The following is a 22,239-nucleotide window of genomic DNA, read 5'->3' on the forward strand; positions in this document are numbered from 1 at the left end:
GAAGGAAATTAAGAAAAGAACTTGTTCTGAAATGGCTTTGAAAAGTATTGCTTGGTGTTGGAGCATTCAAAAATCAGTATAGTAAAGTTGTGGGTGAAAGGGATGGGTACTTCAACTTGTAAAAATGGGTTTAGGATGGACATTAAGAAAATAACTTGTTCTGAAAAGATATAATAAAGCCATAAAAAGTATTAAAAAATGGGGGCATCAATTAAAAAATTGCTCCCGTTGTCACTCAAAATTTTATTAGGAATGCCAAATTGTAAAAATAATTTTGCTAATGCCTTACTTGTGGTATAAGCACCTTGATTTTTTAATGCTTTTGCAAAAGTAAATCCTGAAAAATGATCTATAACCGAAATAATACAAGTATGGCCTCTGCTAGAAACAGGTAGGCCTCCGCTTGTACCGTATAGGTCAAATGAGATAATATTGAAGGAGTACCTTGCTACCGGGATCCTTCCCAATGTAGGATTTGGATAGACTGGGGGGATTTTTCTCAAATTACATGTTTTGCATGTACTTACACATTCTTTAAGTTTTGTCTTTGCAGATTATACGTAAAATTATTTTTTTAAATCATATAACGTTTTCATAGCTTCTAAATGTCCACCTGTGTCCGAATGAAAATATTCAAATGCAGGCCCTATCAAGTTTTGTGGTAACACAGGTATTACCGAGGTTTGGTTTCTATTTGTCTCAGCAGTCACAATTCTACACAGTATATCTTCATCAAGGTCGTAGTAAAAATTATCTATCTCTTTTCTAAGAGTTTTGAATTTATCCGGTAACGCCTCATCATTCACAAAATAATCAATTAGTGCTACACACATTTCGTCCTTTTTTTGCTTTCTTTTTATATTTTTCAAAGACAAGGAACAATAGTTAATCTTATTTTCTTTTAATGCGTCTTTGAGTTTCTTTTTCTTACATTCATGATTGCTCTTTGCAATTATGGCGTCAACTTCATTTTTCTTCAGCTTCCGATGGAATATTTTCTGGATATCTACTTAAAAAGTCGCAAGCTGCGTTTTGTTTTCCCTTGAAATGTTCAAATTCATATTCTAGGACTGGAATTTCATAATCCATCTAGCTAGAATGCCCTTGGGATTTTTAAATGTGCGCAGGTACCGCAAGCTTTTATGTTCTGATCGTAGTATATATTTTCTACCAATTAAATGATGCCTAAATTTGTCCAAGGGGTAGATAATAGATAGCAATTCTAAGTTTGTGGCGGAATAACTACTTTCGCCTTTTGATAAAGTTTTACTTGAATAGCATATAAATTTTTCTATTTGTTTGGGTGTTCCCTGTAGAGGGTTAGGGTTTTCTACCGGGATTATTTGGGAAAGGATAGCGCCTATGCCCTTTGAGCTAGCATCAGTGGTAACGATGAATTTTCAGTTTTCGAAATCAGGGAGTGATAAAATTGGTTCAGAAGTGAGCACCTTTTTGAGTCGGTCTAGGGAAGTTTGAACTTCCTGGGACCAGGTAACATTATGGGAATTATCTTTAGTTAATTCCGTTAGGGGTTTCGCAATTTGGGCATTATTGCGTACGAATTTTCTAAAGTAGCCAGTAAGACCTAAAATTCCCCTTAATTCTTTCATAGTTTTTGGGGGCTTGAGGTTTTCAACACATCTTATTTTATCAGGGTCTGGGGATATCTCTCCCTGGGTTACTACTACTCCAAAAAATTTAATCTTAGATTGAAATAAATTTACTTTCTCAGGCCGGCATATTAAATTGCCTTGCCTGAACTTCTCGAACACCTTAGCTAACGTTGCTAAGTGTTGCTCAGTGTTTTCCCCCACGCATATAATATCATCAACAAAATGAATTATATTCTTTAATCCTCTTAAAAGGTGCAATAGGGGTCTACATAGTGCGCTTGAACTTGTTTGAAGCCCAAATGGGACCCTTAAGTATTCATAAGCACCATATTCAGATGCTGAAAATGCAGTTTTATGGGCATCCTTTTCGGCTATTTTCACTTGGTGGTAGCCTTGGGTAAAAATTTTGTTTTTGCTTGAAATTGAGTCAAGAATTTCATCTGTTCTTGGTAGAGGAAATTTATCGCTAACTACTTGTTTGTTGAGGGCCCTATAATCTACTACGAGTCTAAGATCTCCATTCTGTTTTTGGTACTAAGATCACTGATGCGCTATACGGACTTATACTTGGGCGTATAATTTCGTTTTTTTATAATTCATGGATTTTATTTTTCAACCACACTTTGTGCTTATATGTAACAAGATATTGTTGTTTTGCTTCGGGATTACGAGTCGTTAAAAATGAATGTTAGAAAAAATGTATTAGACCGCTTTCATCATAAGATTCAGAAAATAAAAACATAAAAATACAAAAAAAATCGCATAAATTTTTATTAAGTTACATATCCGTAATATGATCCATATTAAATTTGTTTAAAAATTGCGATTTAGTTAAAGGATATTTGTCATTTGAAGTTTTAATACCGTTAACTAGGTTTCTTTTAGAATTTTCCCATGTATTTAAATCATTCTCCGTTAAAACCTGGATTTGAACTAAACACGTCCCATTTTTAATTGTAATTGTATCATTTTCGTGATTATTAGTTATCCAAATAAAACCTTCCCCTTTGTCATAAGATACAATCTGTTCCTCGCATAACAAATTTTCAGGTATTTCAGACGGTTTCGCAAACCATATTTCTGATTTGCTAGTTACTGGTTCAATCATCTGTGACATTTGAATTATTTGGATCGCTTTGTGAGGGACTTTTGTTTTCCTTATCGCACATCCGTAATATCTCTCTTCATTTTCATTGTTTATTAAATTCATACTGGCGCTATGCTGCACCAATGTGGTATCTTGCGGCGTCACGTTGGGTTTTGTTTTTTTTTTCCACAATTCAACCATTTTCTTAATTTCGTTTGATCTGTCGCGTGTCTCCAATTTTCATTATTGCAGATTCTATACTGTTATTATTTAAATTTACTTAATTTCTGCAATATCTCTCAGGGTAATTGAACAAATTTCTAATCACGCCATATCTTTACGAGACTTGAATTTCATAATACTTCGACATTATACCACTAGAAATTCTATTTGCCTTTTTGTTGTCGTCGTAACCCTTGTTAGGATTTCTTAAGGTATAAATTTCCTCCCCTGCCTTAGCTGGGTAGACAAGCTTCTCGTTGGCTACGTCTAATAATATTATATTAGATCTTGGAATATTTGCCCCTATCATGACTTCATATGGGAAATTATTACATATGATAGAGTTTTTCATGAACTTTCTATTGTCTCTTTTTAAGTTTAGCCAAAATGACCCTTTTGCATTTAATTTATGACCTGTCACACTTGTTAAATTGGGATTCTTAGGGTTCCTCTGTCGTTTAATGTGCGGAGGCAAGATATTAAATACGCAAGAGTTTATGATACTAATTGTTGCACCTGAGTCAATCAAAGCCTTAAAATAAACATTTTCTACACAAAAATCATTAAATATAGGTAACTTGTTATTAATATCGCTACAAAACGGCAATAATATTGTCTTAGACCTATTAAATATTCCGGGCACCCTCTGGGTCCAATTTATATTCCTGAGGGGCCTGAAGCGTTTCCCTGAGGATTTATTTCATTTGTCGGTGCCTGTGATAGATATTCAGGAGCATTAGGTTCCGTAGGCATATTTAAATGATTTACGTCTGTCTGTGTTCTCCATGTATTATTATGGTAACGTGGATGTCTCGTTTCATTGCCGTTTGCTGGCGTTGCCTGCCAATGCTGTTGGCTTGCAAAATTTTCATTTCCCATCGGCCAATTTTCGTGATTTCTATATGGCATTCTTGCATTATATTGGCTTTGGCGAGTATTTGAGTTTTCAAATCAGTAATTAATTTGTCTGTTGGGGGGAGGGTTATACAAATTTGGTTGGTACGCATTATAAGGTACTGATTGGCGCAATCCCCCCTGGCTATAGCCTATTGCACGACCGGTGCTAAAAATTGTTCTTCTGGATATGTTGTTACCGGAACTTTGCGTATTATTGACAACAATTCTTGGTATAGGGTTGGGGACATAGTGGCACGCTCTCGCTATGTGGCCAACACGATTACAATTATAGCACCTTATTATTGTAAAGTTAATGGGCTGAAAACGTACTGTTTTCTGCCTAGCGGGTTCTGGCGTTTTGCTTCTTTGTGCCACTGGGGAATTATCCCTTGAAAAGATATTGGGTGATGCCTGATCGCCTTTGAAAATTAGGTTCTTGTTTGGATTGCCTAGGCTATTTGTTTTTGCTTTGCTATGATTAGCAACTATTGTATCAACTTCAATTAATCGCTTGACTTGCTGAACTGCAAGATCCAGCGGCTGAATATTCTTGGATATTACTACTCTGTAGAGTTTTGGGGGTAGCCCATGCAAAAATATATTTAGTATGACTTTTTCGTACAGTTGCCCAGAACCACTTCCGTATTTTGCTTCTACAGAAATGCGTATATTATCCAGGTATTCTCGTATATTCTGTGAAAAATCAAAGTTCACTGCTCCGTGTTTTTATTTATTTATTGAACTGTTTTCTATAAATCTCTCTTTGAATGCTTTTAACAAGTCATCAACCGTATTTATTGGCAAGTTGGCGTTATTGCCTATGGTCTGTTCGATCTGTTTTAGAAAAGTTAAGGCCTTGCCTTTTAATCGTAGTAGGAGCATGTCTTTTCACGCTCCAACGTCTGTTTGTGTTAGTTGTTTAAACTGGGTCAATTGGATATTAAATTCGTCAATATCTGACTGACCATTGTAATCTGGTATAGATTTTGCTATTTCTGTATTTTTCGCGACTAACTTCTGCACTATTAATAAATCGTTCAGTTCTTCCATTTTTTTTTGAATCAATTGAAAATAAATTTATTTTTACTTAATCTATTTTGGGGGATGCTACTATCTCCAATGAGATATAAGGGTTTTCCTATCGTAGCTTAGCGGCAATAGGCCTAATCACTTTTCTTATATGTCTGTATCGTTCCCAACAATTAAATTCAAATTACCAAGTTTCATAGCCTAATTAGTTCGCAAGTTTTTCTCCAATTTCCGACTCGCGCCATTTGTAGCGATAAAAAGATTTGATACTTGTGGCGGTAGAAATGTCTCCGATAGTGCTGCTTATACCGCTGGAGATTGTGTCAACTAGGCTAGCGCCGCTCTCAATTAATGGGAGAAGATCGAATATGTAGACATATAAATGTGGCCTCTTTTTTCTCGAGCTATCTGGAGATCAGATTCCTTTGGGAGCATTTACCTTGGAGACTTACGAACTAATTATCCATTATTAGGCTAGACGCAGACATATAACATGAAATAAACACAGATAAAAAAGACAATAGATTTATTGAACTTACATGCTTAGTTGCACAGCAACGGGTCACTTCAATGACAATAACGGTGATAAGAATATACGAATTTCGTCTGAATCTCTCTAGGTCTGATGTTCTAATCGTTTCAAATCTGGCTTACGATTAAAATTAAAAAACACATCTACCCCACTACCAAACGCAGTTCTTTCGTCCTGTGCTGTAAGGACTGCTCGCCATTGGCCCAAGAGGACCAAGGATGTAAATCTTTCGTCCAATGAATTCTTTTAAATGTTTTTGATGATTCAAGCATTCACACGGTTTTTTGCCATTTAAACTTCCTTAGAAATATTGTGCATAGCATTTTTCTGCTATTAATTATCTTAGCGAAATTCGAACGACTAGCGTCGTTGTTTGACTGAAGCTAGGATGCGATTTCTCTTTTTGCTGATTAAGAATTTAGACTCTTGGAAGCGGTATTTGAACTCAATTAGGGGACGTTTAATTTCTGCCCGAATCATCTTTAGAAGGAAAGAATCCTGTATTTTAAATATATCATGGTACAATGCCTCAAACAGTGTGTTTGAAGAGCTAAGTCAGGATTTTTGTTCAGTTCAGTTAAAATAGATTCCAATCTAGTTAAAATAGATTGTAGTTCCCCTCCAATCTTTTTGGTCGCTTGAAAAGGGCAATAAAACTTTTGATTTCCCTTTGAATGAGCCCTCTTCCGATCTCCCAGGACCATTGGCTTGACCTGATCATCCCGAGGGAAAACAAAAAAAAGTCCGTGATCTTTCTTCTGGCAAAAAACACACAATTTCACCTTTTATTGATAGGTACTTGAAAATTCTATAGTAGGGTTCTTCTTGCAAATGCTGAATCTGATTATGTAATTTTCAGTAAGATCGCTTGACCTATTGGGGGTATAAAAAAGTATATAAACTTTTAAGTTTATATATTCGGTCAATTTTCTCGGTACCAGGATGTTAAAAGAAGTTTAACTTTAAAGGGCTACTCATGCCCATCCAGGATCTAATAAAGGATGTCTTTCTAGGGGGAGGCAAAACTTAAAAAACTGCGGGCATATTGCTAACAACAAACTTCATCAAAAAATGTATTTACATGACACCGTTTAATTCGTTCATAACCCTTTAAGGGGGCATCGGAGTATTTTATTGTTTATTTTTAAGTGATCATGTCCAACGCATCAGAGAAATTTTTTGAAAGATTCAAAGTTTTTACGGTATTAGCCGTGTTTTCTCAAAACTGTTGTTTGTCGGCTTTGAAACTTGTGATAAATGTTGATGTTTGAACAATGCTGTGTAAAAAGCTTAAACATCTAGCGATCCCGCAGACATCACTAATCTATGCAGTATGGGTAGTAGGCCTTATAAAATACACGTAGCTCAAAACCTCCTATTTGGATTGTCATTGGCCATTTATTTTGGATTCCCAATGAAGTTATTTCATGCTCGTGTGGAAGGCCCCCTGAAATATCATTATCTTTTCAAGTGTCCATAATTTTCATATATTTTGCTTGTTTTGATGGATTAGCCCCCTCCCCCATATTACGGCCACTGAAATAAATTCCTGTGTAGACACCAGTGGTACTCCATATTTTGGATGTCAATGCAACCAGGTGTCTTTGAATCTTAAAAAAAAAAAAAAAAAAAAAACTGAAAAAGAAGCAAGTTGATTTGTATAGCTGCTCGCTAAATATAAGAAACTTTCGGTCATGAAAAGATGAAATATGGGAAACGTTTATGCAAATTAAAGCAAAACTAATGAGATTCATTCCCTGAAGACATGACAAATTTAGAACAATCTATTTATGTCGGATGTTATCATTAAAATTTGATTAAATCAGTTGGTTTAAGTATTCTCATTAAATTAGAAAGAAAAAACTTGCGCCGTGGAATTTTTCACACTAGCATAACTTAAAGATTTCACGTTATCTAAACATACGGAGCAAATTTCGTCCGTAACGTAGGCAGTGGGACTAGACGCGAGCTCTGATTAGAATTTTACATTACGGTACGTAAGTCAACGTTGCGTTATAGAAAAAGTCAATATACGAGCAACAGTAAGTAATTGGTATATAAAGAATTAGTTAATTTGGAAAACAAATTGATAAGCTTTTCACAGAAAGACTCTCATGATAGGTCAGAGCTGCTTCCATTTTCTGGTTTCCTCTGTTATATTTGGCTTGAATAATGGGTAAATTGTTTTTTCTTCGTTTTGGTACTTGTCTATTATATAAAACACAATCGATTAGTAAAGTTTGGTGATTGCTAATGAAATGAAACAAAATTATGACGAAAATATAAGTTTAGAAAGAAATTTGGGTTATATATTTCCACATTATGAGAAGGGGGGGGGGGTTAAAGCATAGCATATATTGAATACATAACCTAAAAAACTTATTTAACCTAATAAAAAAAATATGATGAAAATACAACACTTTATTAGCAAAATGGTGAAAACTATAACTTGGAAATATGATCCCAGAACGCAGAGATGTCATCAAGAATCGCGTTAAAGTGAACTCGGCCTTTACTGCCGCCCGCCACAAGTACTCTACTCAATATGAATGTATATGATGGCGGGGAATTTGACGGGGAAGTGTTTTCCAATACTGTTCTGAAAACACGAGTCTATCTAATTAGATTTCATGTTTTCTGGGTCGAAAAGATTATTTTGGTGGTTTACTTTCAAATGAGTGAAACCTGCTTTTTCCAGCTCAGTTGTGTTGTAGCCCTTCCAACAATCCGAAATGATTCTTGAACATCCATGGTAAGACTCTATGACTAGTCAAAGCGAACTAACCGGTGTCCTCAAGAATCATGTTAATAATGAACTAACATGAACTAGGTAAAGAATTTCGTTAATGATGAACTTTTCGTTGTCTTTGATACGGTCAGCCGACGCTAAAGCTCCTAATTTAATAATTCACAAATGACCTTCACAATCTTGCTAATAATTCTATTTTTATCATATTTGATTTTCACCAAACTTCTCTTCTCGAGTGTGTTTTATATAATAGACAAGTACCTTCGTTTTCTTTTTCTGTCTTATGTTGTCTTTTTATTTATGTTAAAAGCATCGTAATGTTTGTAAACACAGCAAAAATAAGCTATTATTATTACTACTGTAATTAGAATAATAATAGATAAATTAGTATGTTTTAAGTTTTGCGTTCCAATCTGCGTTTACATAAATGTTCTTTTATTTTGAAAAACCCCAAAAAACTCTAAATTAGATCCCAAATTGACCTACTTCGAGAAAAGTCAGGTGCCAAACTTGAGCAACCACCAAAACGTTCCTTTTGTGCTGAGATCTCATATAAAAAGTTGAAATGGCTCTGTATTTTCTATAGATATTCATTTCTAGTATTCTAAAATCGGACCGAACTCTGTATAACAGGCCCCCTTCCCATCTAAGCAAGTAAAACTTTTCACCCTCTATTTTCCATGCAAATTATTTGATTATTGAAGGTTTAAATTCGTTCATCTAAAAATTTCGTTAAATCGGATCCTCCGAAGGCTCATGGGGAGATGGTGAACCCTTTATCCATCATATGTCTAGCTAGAGGTTGAAGAAATATGCAAGTAATTTTATCCGGTAATCTTTAAGGCCAACCTCTTCATCAGGAAACCCTATGGCATCCTGAAAACTACTTAATTATATCACTCCTAAACTTTTAGTTTTTGAAGTTTTCCTTGGATTTACCAACAAATTACTATTCTTCATTGAATAGATTATTGTAACGTAGCATTAATGTTTTTTTTTTGTTCGTCCCTTGATTGTTCTTGCCGGTTAAATATCATCATCACAGTAGAGAAATTTATACAATTTATATAAATTTGTCTACAATGATCATTATAAAGAAAAGATACCTCACTGAAAAATAGAATGGGAAAATACAATGAAAATGGTAATTGACTGGTAAAATCCAGGAAAACTTCAATTAAGGAAAAACAAAGTTTAGGAGTGAGATAAGTAAGGGTTTTATATTGTTTAAAAGTAATTTTCTGAATTTCATTGGGTTTCCCTTAAATACTGCCACTGCTGTCATTAAATTTTGATGAAATCAGCTGCGTGAAATATTCTCATCAAATAAATCGCAAAATGTCGGTTGTGAGAATTCCATAAGAAATAGAGGCTAGTGTAACATTTGATGATTCCTCTGGCTTCATATAGACGACATTATTTAGAAAAGTTCTGATTTAGATCGTTTGTCATTTTAGCAAGAAAACCAATGAAAACCAATGGTGGGAATTGTTTGACCCAAACACTACACGTTTCTACTACTACAATGCATCATCACAGAAAACTGTTTGGCATAAACCTAACAATTGCGACATTATACCATTGGCAAAATTACAGGTAAATTGTCTCTCAATCACCACTTTGCTTGATGACTCCGTGTGAGCGTTGTTCATGTCGTTAATATACTTAATTATTTGTCTTACCTGACTAGGCTTTGGCTATTGCGGTTAACTTTTTTTGTTGTGGTTACGAAATAGTAAAACTCACGTTCATCATACTGTGGAAACTAGGGGGAGCCAGCAGCAAAGGTAGGATTTTTTAGCGTCAGGTGAAATGCTAGAGCAGCGCTTCCTCCTCGCTTAACAGCGCAAGTGGGCCCATCTTTCATGAGAAATATCTAAATGGCAACTCAACACATGATCCACCCAAAGTCAAGTGTACGCCCTTGCCTCTTAGCTAAACCACTGGCAAAACTTATTTTATTATTACTACTACTATTAACAACTCACTGCAGTACCAAGCCGCCTGGGACCAACACAACTGCACACACTCCTCCCCCATCCCAATATATTTGGTTGTAAAGCGGACCTGTTAGTAACAAAAAGGGCTTTCTGCTTTTGTGTCCAACCATGTTTCTAGTTTCGCCGTGGTGCTCCATCCGTTGTGCCTGAGGTCCTTTAAAAAAAAATGCTGGTCTGCTGATCTAGGGTTAATGTCATTTAAATTTGGCATATACTTTAAGTCTAAAGTAGATTAGTTATTTATTAAGTTTTTTTGGTACTGGTGCATTAGATGGTCACTTTTAAAAAGTCAAGTTTGGTTAATACTAATGAAATAAAATAAAATAGGATAAATATCTAATAGTTTAGAAACAAATTTGGGCTATATATTTGCACATTAGGGGGGGGGGGGGGTAAAGCATAGTATATATTAAATACGTAATTTAACCTAGGTTCCTTTTTTTCCGCTAAACCCCAAAAAAAAACAGTTTAAATATCGTAAACGCAATGAAAACTACTCTGCATTCCATTTCTTAATAGCGTTCTGTTTGAAAATAACCGGTCTCTGGCGGGTTTCTTCTATCATTGCATGACTGGTTTCCTTCCTTAGTATATAAAAGTGACCATCTAATGCACTAGTACCGTCTTTTTTTAAAGAGGTGCTGGTAGGTTTAAAAAAAGATAACACAACTAGAGCTTCAATTTGAAACCTTTGCTTTGCATCATAGAACAGAGCGTGTATCAAAGCTTTTAGGGTAGGATCAGTTTCTGAATGAACTTGTTTGATATGAGTAGTTTAGTGTTTTTCTGCGTTAACTGTGTGGGGCGCATTTACCAGCAAAAAAAGATTAATATCATTTTGTATTTTGTGCATATTAAGTCTAATATATCATAGTAACTAATTTATTATTGATGACGCTTAGTTAATTGAAATGGCGCTTCAGTTCGACACCACTGCTGTGCGTCATTCAACAGAAGTGCGCATCGGACCTTTTACAGTGGCTACATTTGCCTCCAATTTGGACAACACTTGGGCTGTGTAAACATTCAAAGGGTTTGCAATTCTACACTTGGGACCACTTCCGACTCGTTCCGCCAACCTGTCACAGACATGTGAAGAGGATATCGAGTTTAAGCCATATCTAGACATGCGCGTGCCAGTCTCCAAGCGTGGGTCCTTCTGGTTTACAGCTGCTGACACAGAAAACGATTGAAAATTGAAGTTGAGACAGAATGATCGAAGATCAAAGCCAAAGCAAATAATGAATCAAATGTTGACATTGTAATCAGATGCAATTTGATGAAGCCGTTGACAAACATCCTTCGGCTCTTATTATTTGGCTTCTTGTTAACACAGATATTTATCATTTTTGTATTGACTTTATACAACGAAACTAATCTAAGCTTTCTTTTGATTTTATTTTCATGTTCTAAGCCACATCTCTAAGTATTATTTGTATCTTTGAGTTGTATATATTATGAACTGTGTTAATACACAGCCGTCGAGACGTCGTGTTTTGACCCCTTTCCCCAATAGTAAAAGTCCTCTAATTTTTCCTCTTGCTTTACTACTTGTTTTCTTGATCTTTCTTGCGCTCCAGTGACCACCCTCTTCTGTCTTTTGAAATAGCAGTTTTGACAGGCATGTTCTTACCCTTATCGTTTGAATCAAAATACATTTCTTTCGTCTTTGTATAGTTTATAACTGCCTGGTGTAAATCATTGCCTAATACTACATCTTTGTCTGCGCACACAAGAAGAATGTATCCCCCCACTTGATATTCAGAAGTCTTTCACGAAAAAATTGGAAAATGAAAGCTCAAAAGTGCAGTTTTGTCGTGTCGTACACCCCCTTCCTTCCCAAGGAAAATAATCGAATATTTTTTCTTCATCTTACCATCTGTTTTTTTTTTTGTTTATATGGTCACCCTTTTCCCCTACCACCATTTACGTTTTTCTTTCTATAAACGTTCTATTAAAATTTGTTTCGTCCTCTTTTTTCTTAAAATTGTCTTCCTGTGTAAATATTATTCTGTCTAGTTATTGATATATTATGATGCTGTAAAAAAAAAAAAAAAAATTTTGGACAAAATAAACGGGAAAAAGTATATTTTATAACAACGGAGAATCCAGGATTTTGTTTAGAGGGATTGTTCAGAAAACTAAAAAAAAATCAAAAATTTGTTCATATAAATTTTTGTTACGTTTTTGCGAATCGGACAAATATATTTTAATTTTTTTTTTTTGGGGGGAGGGGGATTCAAACCCTTCCCCCTGGATACGACCTTGCTTTCAAACAAAGTAAAAAAAAAGTATTGGTACACCCATGAACCCCTCTTTTCCTCTCAGTAAATTTTTCTGCGCTCATACAGGTGGTATATTGGTTTACCCTTAAACCATAACTTCAAAATAATAAATAAATAAAATACATTTACTGCGCGTAAATCTTAATTGTCATTATATAAAAAAACAAGTGTTTTCAACTGAAAGTAAGGAGCAGCATTAAAACTTAAAACGAACAGAAATTATTACGTATATGAGGGGGTTTGCCCCCTCGTCAGTACCTCGCTCTTTGCGCTAAAGTTTGAATTTTGTTCCAATTCTTCAAGAATGAACCCTAAATCACCAATGGCATTTAATTAGAATAAATAGCTCTTTTGAAAGTACTACAAAAAAAACTTTAGCGTAAAGACCGAGGTTCTGACCAGGGGGCAAATCCCCTCATATAGGTAATAATTTCTGTTCGTTTTAAGTTTTGATGTTGCTCCTTACTTTCAGTTGAAAAAACTTTTTTTATTTAATTTCCGATCGCTTTTTAATTAATGCTGGGAAATTCAGAGCCCCCTCCCTGGAAAGATCCTCCCACCTAACCCCCAACCCCCCACCCTAGAAAAAATCCCCCCTTAAAACGACTGTTTGCTTCCCAATAACCAATACTATATGTAATTAATTAAAAAAACTTTTTATACAAAATACGTTTTTCAAAGAAAAGTAAAGAACTCCATTAAACAAAAACTGAGCAAAAATCAAATAAAATAATCTACCTATCGTGAGACTACCACAAATCAGCATCTATAAATAAATGAAACCCAAAACGAAAAGAAATTACAATAAATACCCGAGTCAAACTCAAAACGAGCAGAAATTAACATAAGTTGGGCGCAAAACCCCCATGCCTTCCCAAGCCCAGAACAAAATTTTTAATAAATCAAATAATATTTACATTTTGATTACTAATTATCAGTATATGTGTAATAATAATAATAATAATAATAATTTATTATAAGCCAAAAAAACAGGCCATACAGAACAACGCTGAACAAAATGGCTATCTCAAAATTTTGATTGGATGTGTTTGGGGGAATGATGGGCTTGGGGGGGGGGGGCTAGTTGCCCTCCAATAACTTTTTGGACTATTAAAAAGGGCACTAGCCCTTTGAATTTCCAATCGAATAATCCTTTTTTAAAGTTTCTATGACAACGCGTTCTATAAAAAACCTTATATGCCCTCCGGGCATAACTTAAAACCCTTGCCCTGAGGGTTGTGGGGGAGTGACCTCCTCAAAAATATATTTTCTAATTGGAAATACGCTGAACAACATGGCTATTTCAAAATTTTGATTGGATGTGTTTGGGGGATTGATGGGGGTGAGGGGCTAGTTGACCTCTAATCACTTTCGACTACTAAAAAGGGCACTAGCCCTTTTAATTTCCAATCGAATAAGCCTGTTTTGAAGTTTCAACGATAATGCCTTCTATAAAAGTCTTAAGTGCCCCAAGTTCAGAACTTCAAACCCTGGCCCTTAGGGCTGTGGACGAATTTTCTCCTAAAAAGCATTTTTTCTATGTTGAAAATATAAGCGGTGAACAAACTCATAATTTCGATTGTCCGTGTTTGGGTGAATGATGGGTGTGGGGGGGGGGGGGTCTAGGTGCCCTCCAATCACTTTCAACTATTAAACGGGCACTAGAACTTTCGATTTCGAATTGAATGAGCCCCGTTTGAAGTTTCTACGACGACCCCTTCCATATGAAGTGCCCTGCTCATAAGGAAAAAAAAAATCATAAATGATACATTGTGCCAACATCATCCTTATATGCCCTCAGGGCATAGCTTAAAACCCTCGCCCCGAGGGTTGTGGGGGGAGAGTGTCCTCCTCAAAAACATATTTTCTATCTGGAAATCAACTACGCTGAACAAAATGGCTATCTCAAAATTTTGATTGGATGTTTTTGGGGGAATGATGGTCATGGGGGGGGAGGCTAGTTGCCCTCCAATCACTTTTGACTATTGAAAAGGGCCCAAGCCACTCCAATTTCCAATCGAATGAGCCCTTTTCTAAGTTTCTACGACAACTCCTTCGATACGAAGTGCCCGGGTATGGAAAAAAAAATAAGAAAAAAAACATTGTGCCCACATCGTTCTTTACTTAGGCAGCGCTATCGCGCTGCCTATGAACAGTTGGCAAAGTTCATAACTTTCAGCCCTTCCCTCGTGGACTATGGGGGATTAAGTCATCCTGAAAGATATAGTTATTAGATTTATATAGTTAAATAGTTATTAGAACAAAATGGCTATCTCAAAATTTTTGATATGGTGACTTTGGGGAAAAAATAAGCATGAGAGGGGCCAAGTTATCCTCTAATTTTTTGGTCACTTAAAAAGGGCACTAGAACTTTTAATTTCAGTTTGAACGAGCCCTCTCGCGATATTCTAGGACCACTGGGTTAATACGACCACCCCTGAAAAAAGACGCATCCTTGATCTTTCTTCTGGAATAAAAGCAAAATTCCACATTTTTGCAGATATGAGCTTGAAATCTCTACAGTAGGGTTCTCTGATACGCTGAATCTTTTGGTGTGATCTTCGTTAATATTCTATGACTTTTAGGGGGGGGGGTCCTCCTATTTTTGAAACTAAGGCAAATTTTCTCAGGCTCGTAACTTTTGATGAGTAAAAGTAAAATTGATGAAACGTATACATTTGAAATCAGCTTAAAATTCGATTCTTTTGATATATCTATTGGTATCAAAATTATGCTTTTCAGAGTTTCGGTTACCATTGAGCCGGGTCGCTCCTTACTTAAAGTTCGTTTTTGCGAACTGTTTGATATTCTTATTTGCTCAACGTTAACAAGAAGCTCTGGCTTCTCTATGTAATGCCAGGAGTTTTAGTTTCGAAAGCATCACCGTGATGTGTGCAAATCAAGTCTGACCCTTGGGGTAGGTTTCGTAGAGGATGGAGACTTTGCTGTGGGAGTGGGAAGGGGTCAATGCATATTAGAGTTTTTTGTACGGGGGGGGGGATCGGAACACTTCTAAGGGATTGCCGTATATATTCAAAATGGATTTCTTGAAACTTTCTCATGAGTTTTTTTTCGAAAACCAAATTTTCCATGTAAGATAAAAGTAGATAATGTTGAGGTATTTGTGATATGATTTGGTGTCTCTATCAGATTCCATGCGCAATCACTCTGTGCTGGAAGCGGGGAAACATACACATGCACTAGTTTGATTTTGTATGGCAGATTTGGTGAAGTCATTTTTCATCCAGGAAAAATCTTATTCAAATTTTCGACATGGAATGAAAAACCTCCATGTCGAAAATTATTTTTTTTCTTTATTAAAAAAAAGCTGAAGTTTTCTGCTTTTCTTTTTTTGTTATTACTCTGTCTCAAATGTCATTTTTACTAAAAACCAATCAAATTCTCATGACACAGTTAAAGTGTAATCGTTATTTGCAATCCTGTCAGAGGACAAACTGAAGTTTGTAGCAGATTTATATTTCCGCATTGTTGAGCTGAGGATATGATCGTATATCTGTTATTCAATATCTCCCCTTGCACATACATACGGGTGCTAAAAGTTTTAGAATTTAGGCTGAGGCACGTTTTCCTTGTGATTTATTTATGAGATATCAACATTTCCCCCCTCTTCTCCTTATAATTTCGTTTAAAAAAAGTTTAGGTGAAAAAGAATCCTGTTTACAAATGCAATATTCTGGGAGCATTAATAAAAAAGAAAAAAGTTATTAAACAATTTATATTAGGGATTTTAAATAAATGTGTAAATAGTTAAAATTGTTAAGTATTTGTATTCAAAGTCGTTTATTTAAATAGCTATAATAGCACTCCAATGAACGCCAAATTATGCTTCTTTGCAATCACAAGAAAACACCAAAAAGGGTTACTTGTTAAAGGATGAGGAGTAGAAAAAAAATTGTTGTGGTCTAAAACTACACTCTTAAGGGTGTCGTCTCAGACCCTCTTTTTCTCTTCCTTTTTTGTATCCAGTTGGCTGCTAGGAGGTGTTAGTCAGGTAGTGGCTTGCGCTCCTAGATGGACATTTTTCTCACAATTCGGAATGCAAAATTTTTACCAACTTTTTATTACATTTTTGACTACAAAATTTTGTTTGACAGTCAAATAAAATGAAGCATCGACGGGTAACGGGCATTAACGGTTAAAGCGGGCATCGACTCATACTAACGGGTCAAAGAAGATTCGTCATGGTTTTTCTGCTTAACAAATTGTCAAAGTTGTTTTTTTTTTTTCAGCCAACCAGTCAGTTTGTTTGAATTTTCAACTCATGCCTTGTAAAGGCCTTTTTGATGACAATCTCCTTACATATATGCATAAGAATATATTTTTTTTATCCAAGGAGGAAGGACTCTGAAGATAACTGATCAGTGTTTGATTTTTTTATGTATATTTTTTTAGTCTATTGTATATATCTGTCCTCTATACTTTGAAAAAGACGTTTCATTAGAAAGGAGTCCTGTTGGCGAATATTTTACTCTTGAGCATTTAGAAAACGGTCTTTTATTTTACTTTTTTAAAATTTATTTTTAATAAAAACTTTGGAGGTAATTTCCAACGGACCTGATGCTTAAAAAAAGACTATTAGGTCCAAGGATCGGAGACATGGTGGACCCCCCTTGTCTCCGGAGGAAGCTTTGAATAATTCTTGAATTGTATATATTTATAAAAATAGTATTTTTCCCTTTTATACTTCAATGGTTCAAGGAAATCAGTGGGTTAGTTCAATAGTTTCAATGATGCCGTGGAGCAACCTCTACCATATCTATGAAATATCCGAGTGGTGTTGTAGGGTTGTGTGTGAAAGCACCAGTGGGTTCCAGAATTATGGATAGGGCAATATCTCGAAGTACGCAGTGGCTAAGACCAGAAGTGGGTGTAAACCAACTCTGTGCGTAGGGATTAATTTTTTTTTCGCTTACTCTGTGTCTTCATTATGGCTTTTTCAGCCAAAAATTGCCTTTTTCTTCTTTCTTTTTTTCGGCGGCCTCTGTCTCCATTGGTGCTTTTAAGGCTCAAAAAGGCAAATCAGGGGCATTTAAAGTGGCTTTTTTTTATAGAAAAGTATGTTTTTCGATAAACAAAAGACCGTTTTTACTCGACCGACTTGGCCTGAAAAGGCAATGATGAAGACAGGGCTTTAGGGTATATTCAAAGGAACCCTACTCAATTATTATAGTGTTAATTCCGCTATAAATATAGGAACTTAAGGATTTTCTGGTCTCGTGCTCTCTTTTTCGTAATAAAAGGTTTGCATTATCCGACGTGTGCGCATGTTTTGCTCGGGAGGGGGGGGGGGGAGTAAACTAAAAATAAAGTCCAGAACAGTTGATTTAGGAAAATAGATTGTTCTTTTTTTTTCAAAGAAAAATTATAAAAATGTTGAGATAGGAAAAGGGGTAGGTTGTACGAGTAAAAACCTCGGTTTATGTGGGCAGAAATTTTTACCAACAATTGGGGAAAACGAAATTTACCCATGGTAAAAGTGAAACTGTAAATTTTCATGTTTGGCCGTTAATGTCCAAGTTAACAATCATGGTGTCAGGGTCACCAATTTGAAGCTTTCCTTCGTTGCGTTTGGAAAAGAACAACAAGAGAATCGATTCTTTAGGTTCTATTTGGCGCCGTGATTATGTGATTAAAGCCTAAAATCGGTCCAATTATAAACCTAATCGAGATCATTCAATCTTTATGAAAGAAGGTGTTAAATAAACTGATTAGAAGCGATTAGAAGATTAGAAACTGATTAATGGACAAGGTGGTTTGAAAATCAAAATTCTCACCAGTACGTAATTTCTCAAAGAATAGCTCACCCCTAATTTCAGAGAGTAAAATGAGGAGATGGGAGGATGTTCGAGATTTTTAGTCCCGTAAATCTACGAAACTCTGGGACAAAATTGCAATATAAAAGATTTTTACACCGTCTTACACAAATTCTGTATAACATCTCAAAAGTCCCCATAAATCCCCTAGGCGGAACAGGGTAAAAAACAGGGGGAAAGGGGGAAAATTGGAAAAATTCAGGGGAAGATTCATTGTGCGCTCGAATTTCACGTCTGCTGTTTTTCTACGCGGAGAAATGGAAAAGACAGTTATGTTGTTTTATCGCTGGACTTGGTTTGATTTCCCCCTTTAGCGGCGGAGGGGGAGGGGGAAAACAGTATCCTCAAGAGTTGTGCGATATGGCTGGTCAAAATGTTGCCCCCAAATTTTTTGACTCGATGATTTAAAAAGAAATAGTGTTAGATTCGTATCTTGCTTTTCTGCTGTGTTTTCACCATAGGGGAGACAATGCATCGGACCTTCGGAGTACGTGGACAGATTTGCTTCGACTACATAATAGAGACATAAGACGAAACTAAATGTAAAAAATGAAACAAATCAGGTAACTTCAGTAATCACAGCAAAGGTAATTACGGTTTTGATTGAACTAAAAAGGATAAAATCAAGGATTTTTACTAAACATCGTCTTCTTCATCACTATCAACAAAAAAATCTTTATCGGAACATACAATCCCTTGGCAGTCTTTGCAAGCAACTGTGCAAGGCAATTCATTTTTTTGGCCACTACAGCGTGAACTGTCACAGTTGGAACGCGTGCAGCTGCAACGACTCACATTTAGCAGATGAGGTGGGGTAGGTCCGATGTCTGTCATGATTGGAATGAGGCGTCCGTCACGTAATCGTCAACTCCAGTCTTTCGGGTCGAGTTTTGACGCAGTATTACGCCATTCTATTACCTGATAGAAGACTATAAGAAAGAAATTTCACAGCCAATGGAGTTGAGGGAAGTCTCTCTAGGTTCACAAAAGTTGATGTCTTTGAGCTGTTCAGTTTTTCAAGAAAAACCTGTACCGAGCTTTGCTGAGACCCTCCCCTTTCTTAGTCTTGTAGAAACAGAGCAAAATATTTTCACCGACTTGGTGGACTTCTTCCTTCGTAGACCGCGGATTAAGAAATACTTCACAGTTATTCCGAAACTCTTCATGGCTTTTCAAGAATGGCAGGACAGCCTGCTTTCCTATCCCAAACAAACGGGATGTTGTGTCGCAATCAAGAAAGGCGCTGCCAACAAGAATAAAGTGACAAACCTGTCCCAGCGATCTTTTGATAAACTTGATGTGCCAGTATTTAGTTGACAGCGCTCTTGACTTGGTACTGTTTTCGAAGTAGAGATCCCTGGCTTCCGGAGGCAGGTGATGGAGGAGAAGGATCAATAAATCAGTGTCGTTTCCAACTACTGCGGTTATCCTTTCCTTGGCCGCATTAACACCTGTAAATGCAATCAGAACGTCCGCATTTCTCTGCATGAAGGACAGTGAGTCCGGCTTCGACAAGGTTCTTACCAATAGCTCGAATAATGTTCTGCTTATTGTTGGGATTCCGTAAGAAGTCCTCCTTCTTCCTTTGCAGCTTTATACTCAGTGTGAAATCGACGGTCAGACACTGGATACCTTTCGTTTCGTCTAACCTGGGTAACATCTTTGGTAAACGGACCTGAAGTGTAACCGTCAAAGATGACGGAAACATTTGAATACTTCTGTGTCACGAATGAAACGTAACTGTTGCAAATCTGTTCGAAAGTGTTTCCTGTTTTCCATGGAATATGCTGGGGTAGTCATCCGCCATCGATCACGTATTTTTCTGGCTCTTTTGATAGGATGTTCGCAGGTTCTGCCTTTGTTAATTTCCAAATAGCTTTCGTTAGCTCCGCTTTATCTGGCTGTCGTGGTAGGCTTGACGATTCGAAAAGGGCAGTAGGGTAGCTTGAGAGTACGAATCTGAGAGTTTCTTCTAAATCCCCTTCGGCTGTAATTGCCGATGCTGCAAGACGTTGGAACAGAAGACATGCGTCAATTTTTATGTCTTCACTGTCAGCTTCGGAAATGTTGCCTTAATAGGTCATCGTAATCGTTTTGCTTTTGCGCTTGAAAATGTAGCGATCGGCATCAGCGTCATCCATTGACTTCAAAATTTCTTTCCTATCGCCTTTGCTGCATCCGCGTCGACATTCCTTGCTGCTGTCATACCATTCGATATATTGCACAATTGAATGCAGCTATCGTACGGACAGAACTGCGCAAATAAAGCTACTTAAGCCTTTACGTTCTTTTTATTTCTTTCTATCCGAGCTGATCTTGCAGAAACGTGCTGGTCAAATGACACGTACTCAACGCCGGTGAGTGACTGCATAAGGTCATTAATTTCAGCTCGCACTAGTATTGACATTGTCCAGATCAACCTTTGCGTCTCACTCATTCCATTTCCTCCCGTGAGTCCCATGCTTGTTTTCAATGGCCTCATCTGTACTTGCTCAATTACTAGGTCAGAAGAGAGCCCAGTCCAAAATCTATTGCTTCTTCGAATGACAAACATCCCATCCGCGATGTCTTTATACAGCTTCTGGTTACTTTCTTTCAGCTCTTCCATTTGCTGAAGAAATATTCTCACCGAATTCGTATATAGGTTGTGGCCTGCAGATGCAAAGTAAGGGAGCATTTCAGAGAGTGCCTGAAGAAACTGCACCCAGTTTCCTGTCCGTTCTGCCCTGATGGCCTTCATAAGCAATCCGAACATTTTTGAATACTGTAGCGATTTTTTGCAGTTCTGTTGTTCTACAACGCGTCTTGAAACTCAATCATTCGCGTTTGGATTCGACGAACTACGTCTGCGTTAAATGCTTCTTCAAGGGTTACTTTCTCATTCAGTATAGCCATATATATTGCCGAAGCTTCTGCAGGGTCTTGATGACTCGCACATATGTCATCTGTGCAGTCGAAACCATACGATTTGCAAATGAGAATTATCTGCAATGCTGAATCCATAAGCTCGTGCGCTCTCATGGCTCTTGAAACAGCCTTACCGCTGAGGATATGCTTAATGATGTTACCGGTATATAGGCATTTGAGCACTTCTTTTATTTCTGTTTCCGTCATCAGGTACCCGATCACTCCAAGAAAGCTCATACGGCAATGGAGACCACCGATCATTGGAACTGCTGCCTTGAGAGGACTATCAGTGGGCTCAGAATTGATGATGCTCACCACTTTCATGTACAAAGGTTGGTTGAAAGTAACAACTGGTACCATTTCGTGCGGGCGTGCTTTATCAGAGACAAAACGTAAGGTTGTGTATACACAAGAAAGATCGGAGGGATTATAATCGCTCGTAGGCGGAAAAACCATCGACGAAGCACCTTTGTGTGACCCATGGTAAATTGCTGGCATAAATCCACCTCCTCCGACCCATTTCACGTCATGTATCTATCTTGCATGCCTTAGTAGCGTCTTGTCGTCGAAGGTGATGGTCGGGGTGGGTTTGTACATAAGACTGCTCTCCTGTTGTCTTCTGTTGTAGAAGAAGAAAGGCACTTGTCCAACCTGCTGGTGTACTTCAAGGCTTACAACTGCTATTTGGATTATGATTGAAAATTTGGGTAGCCTTGGTGTGGCAGCAGCTAGCATGCCAATCCCATGGAAAGTACCTTTCTGTCGATAGTGCAAATGTCGTGGTCGACATTGTTGCCGATGAACTGGATGAAAGTTTTAGAAATTCTGTACCATGAATTGAAATTCTGGAAATTCTGTACCATGAGTTACTGCGGCAGAACGCTCGAATCGAAGGACTTCAGAGTAAGAAGTAGAAAACCTAGCTCTTTCATCTGGTCGATGAGAAAACGTGAACCAGATTCCTGTTATAGCTGGACTCCAAGGTATATTTGTAAAGAAGCGAGCAAAGATCGGGGACGGCAAGCCTGCATTATTGCTTGACCGATTGGACCTACCAGTAGGTAGTGAATCTCCAGCAAACAGG

General features: G+C 36.9%; 1 protein-coding gene across 1 annotated transcript in view; it reads left to right on the forward strand.

Moving 5' to 3' along the window:
- RhoGAP93B (MyTH4 and RhoGAP_KIAA1688 domain-containing protein RhoGAP93B) overlaps positions 1 to 22,239 on the forward strand; it is a 232,382-nt gene that overhangs the window by 80,514 nt on the left and 129,629 nt on the right. Inside the window, exon 3 of the mRNA XM_089100012.1 lies at positions 9,587 to 9,725. Coding sequence (XP_088956138.1) covers positions 9,587 to 9,725 — 139 coding nt within the window. The remainder of the gene's footprint in view (positions 1 to 9,586; positions 9,726 to 22,239) is intronic.

This window comes from Artemia sp. Qi Xiang Cuo, chromosome 14, assembly GCF_049724085.1.
Source record: "Artemia sp. Qi Xiang Cuo chromosome 14, ASM4972408v1, whole genome shotgun sequence".
Lineage (NCBI taxonomy): Eukaryota > Metazoa > Arthropoda > Branchiopoda > Anostraca > Artemiidae > Artemia > Artemia sp. Qi Xiang Cuo.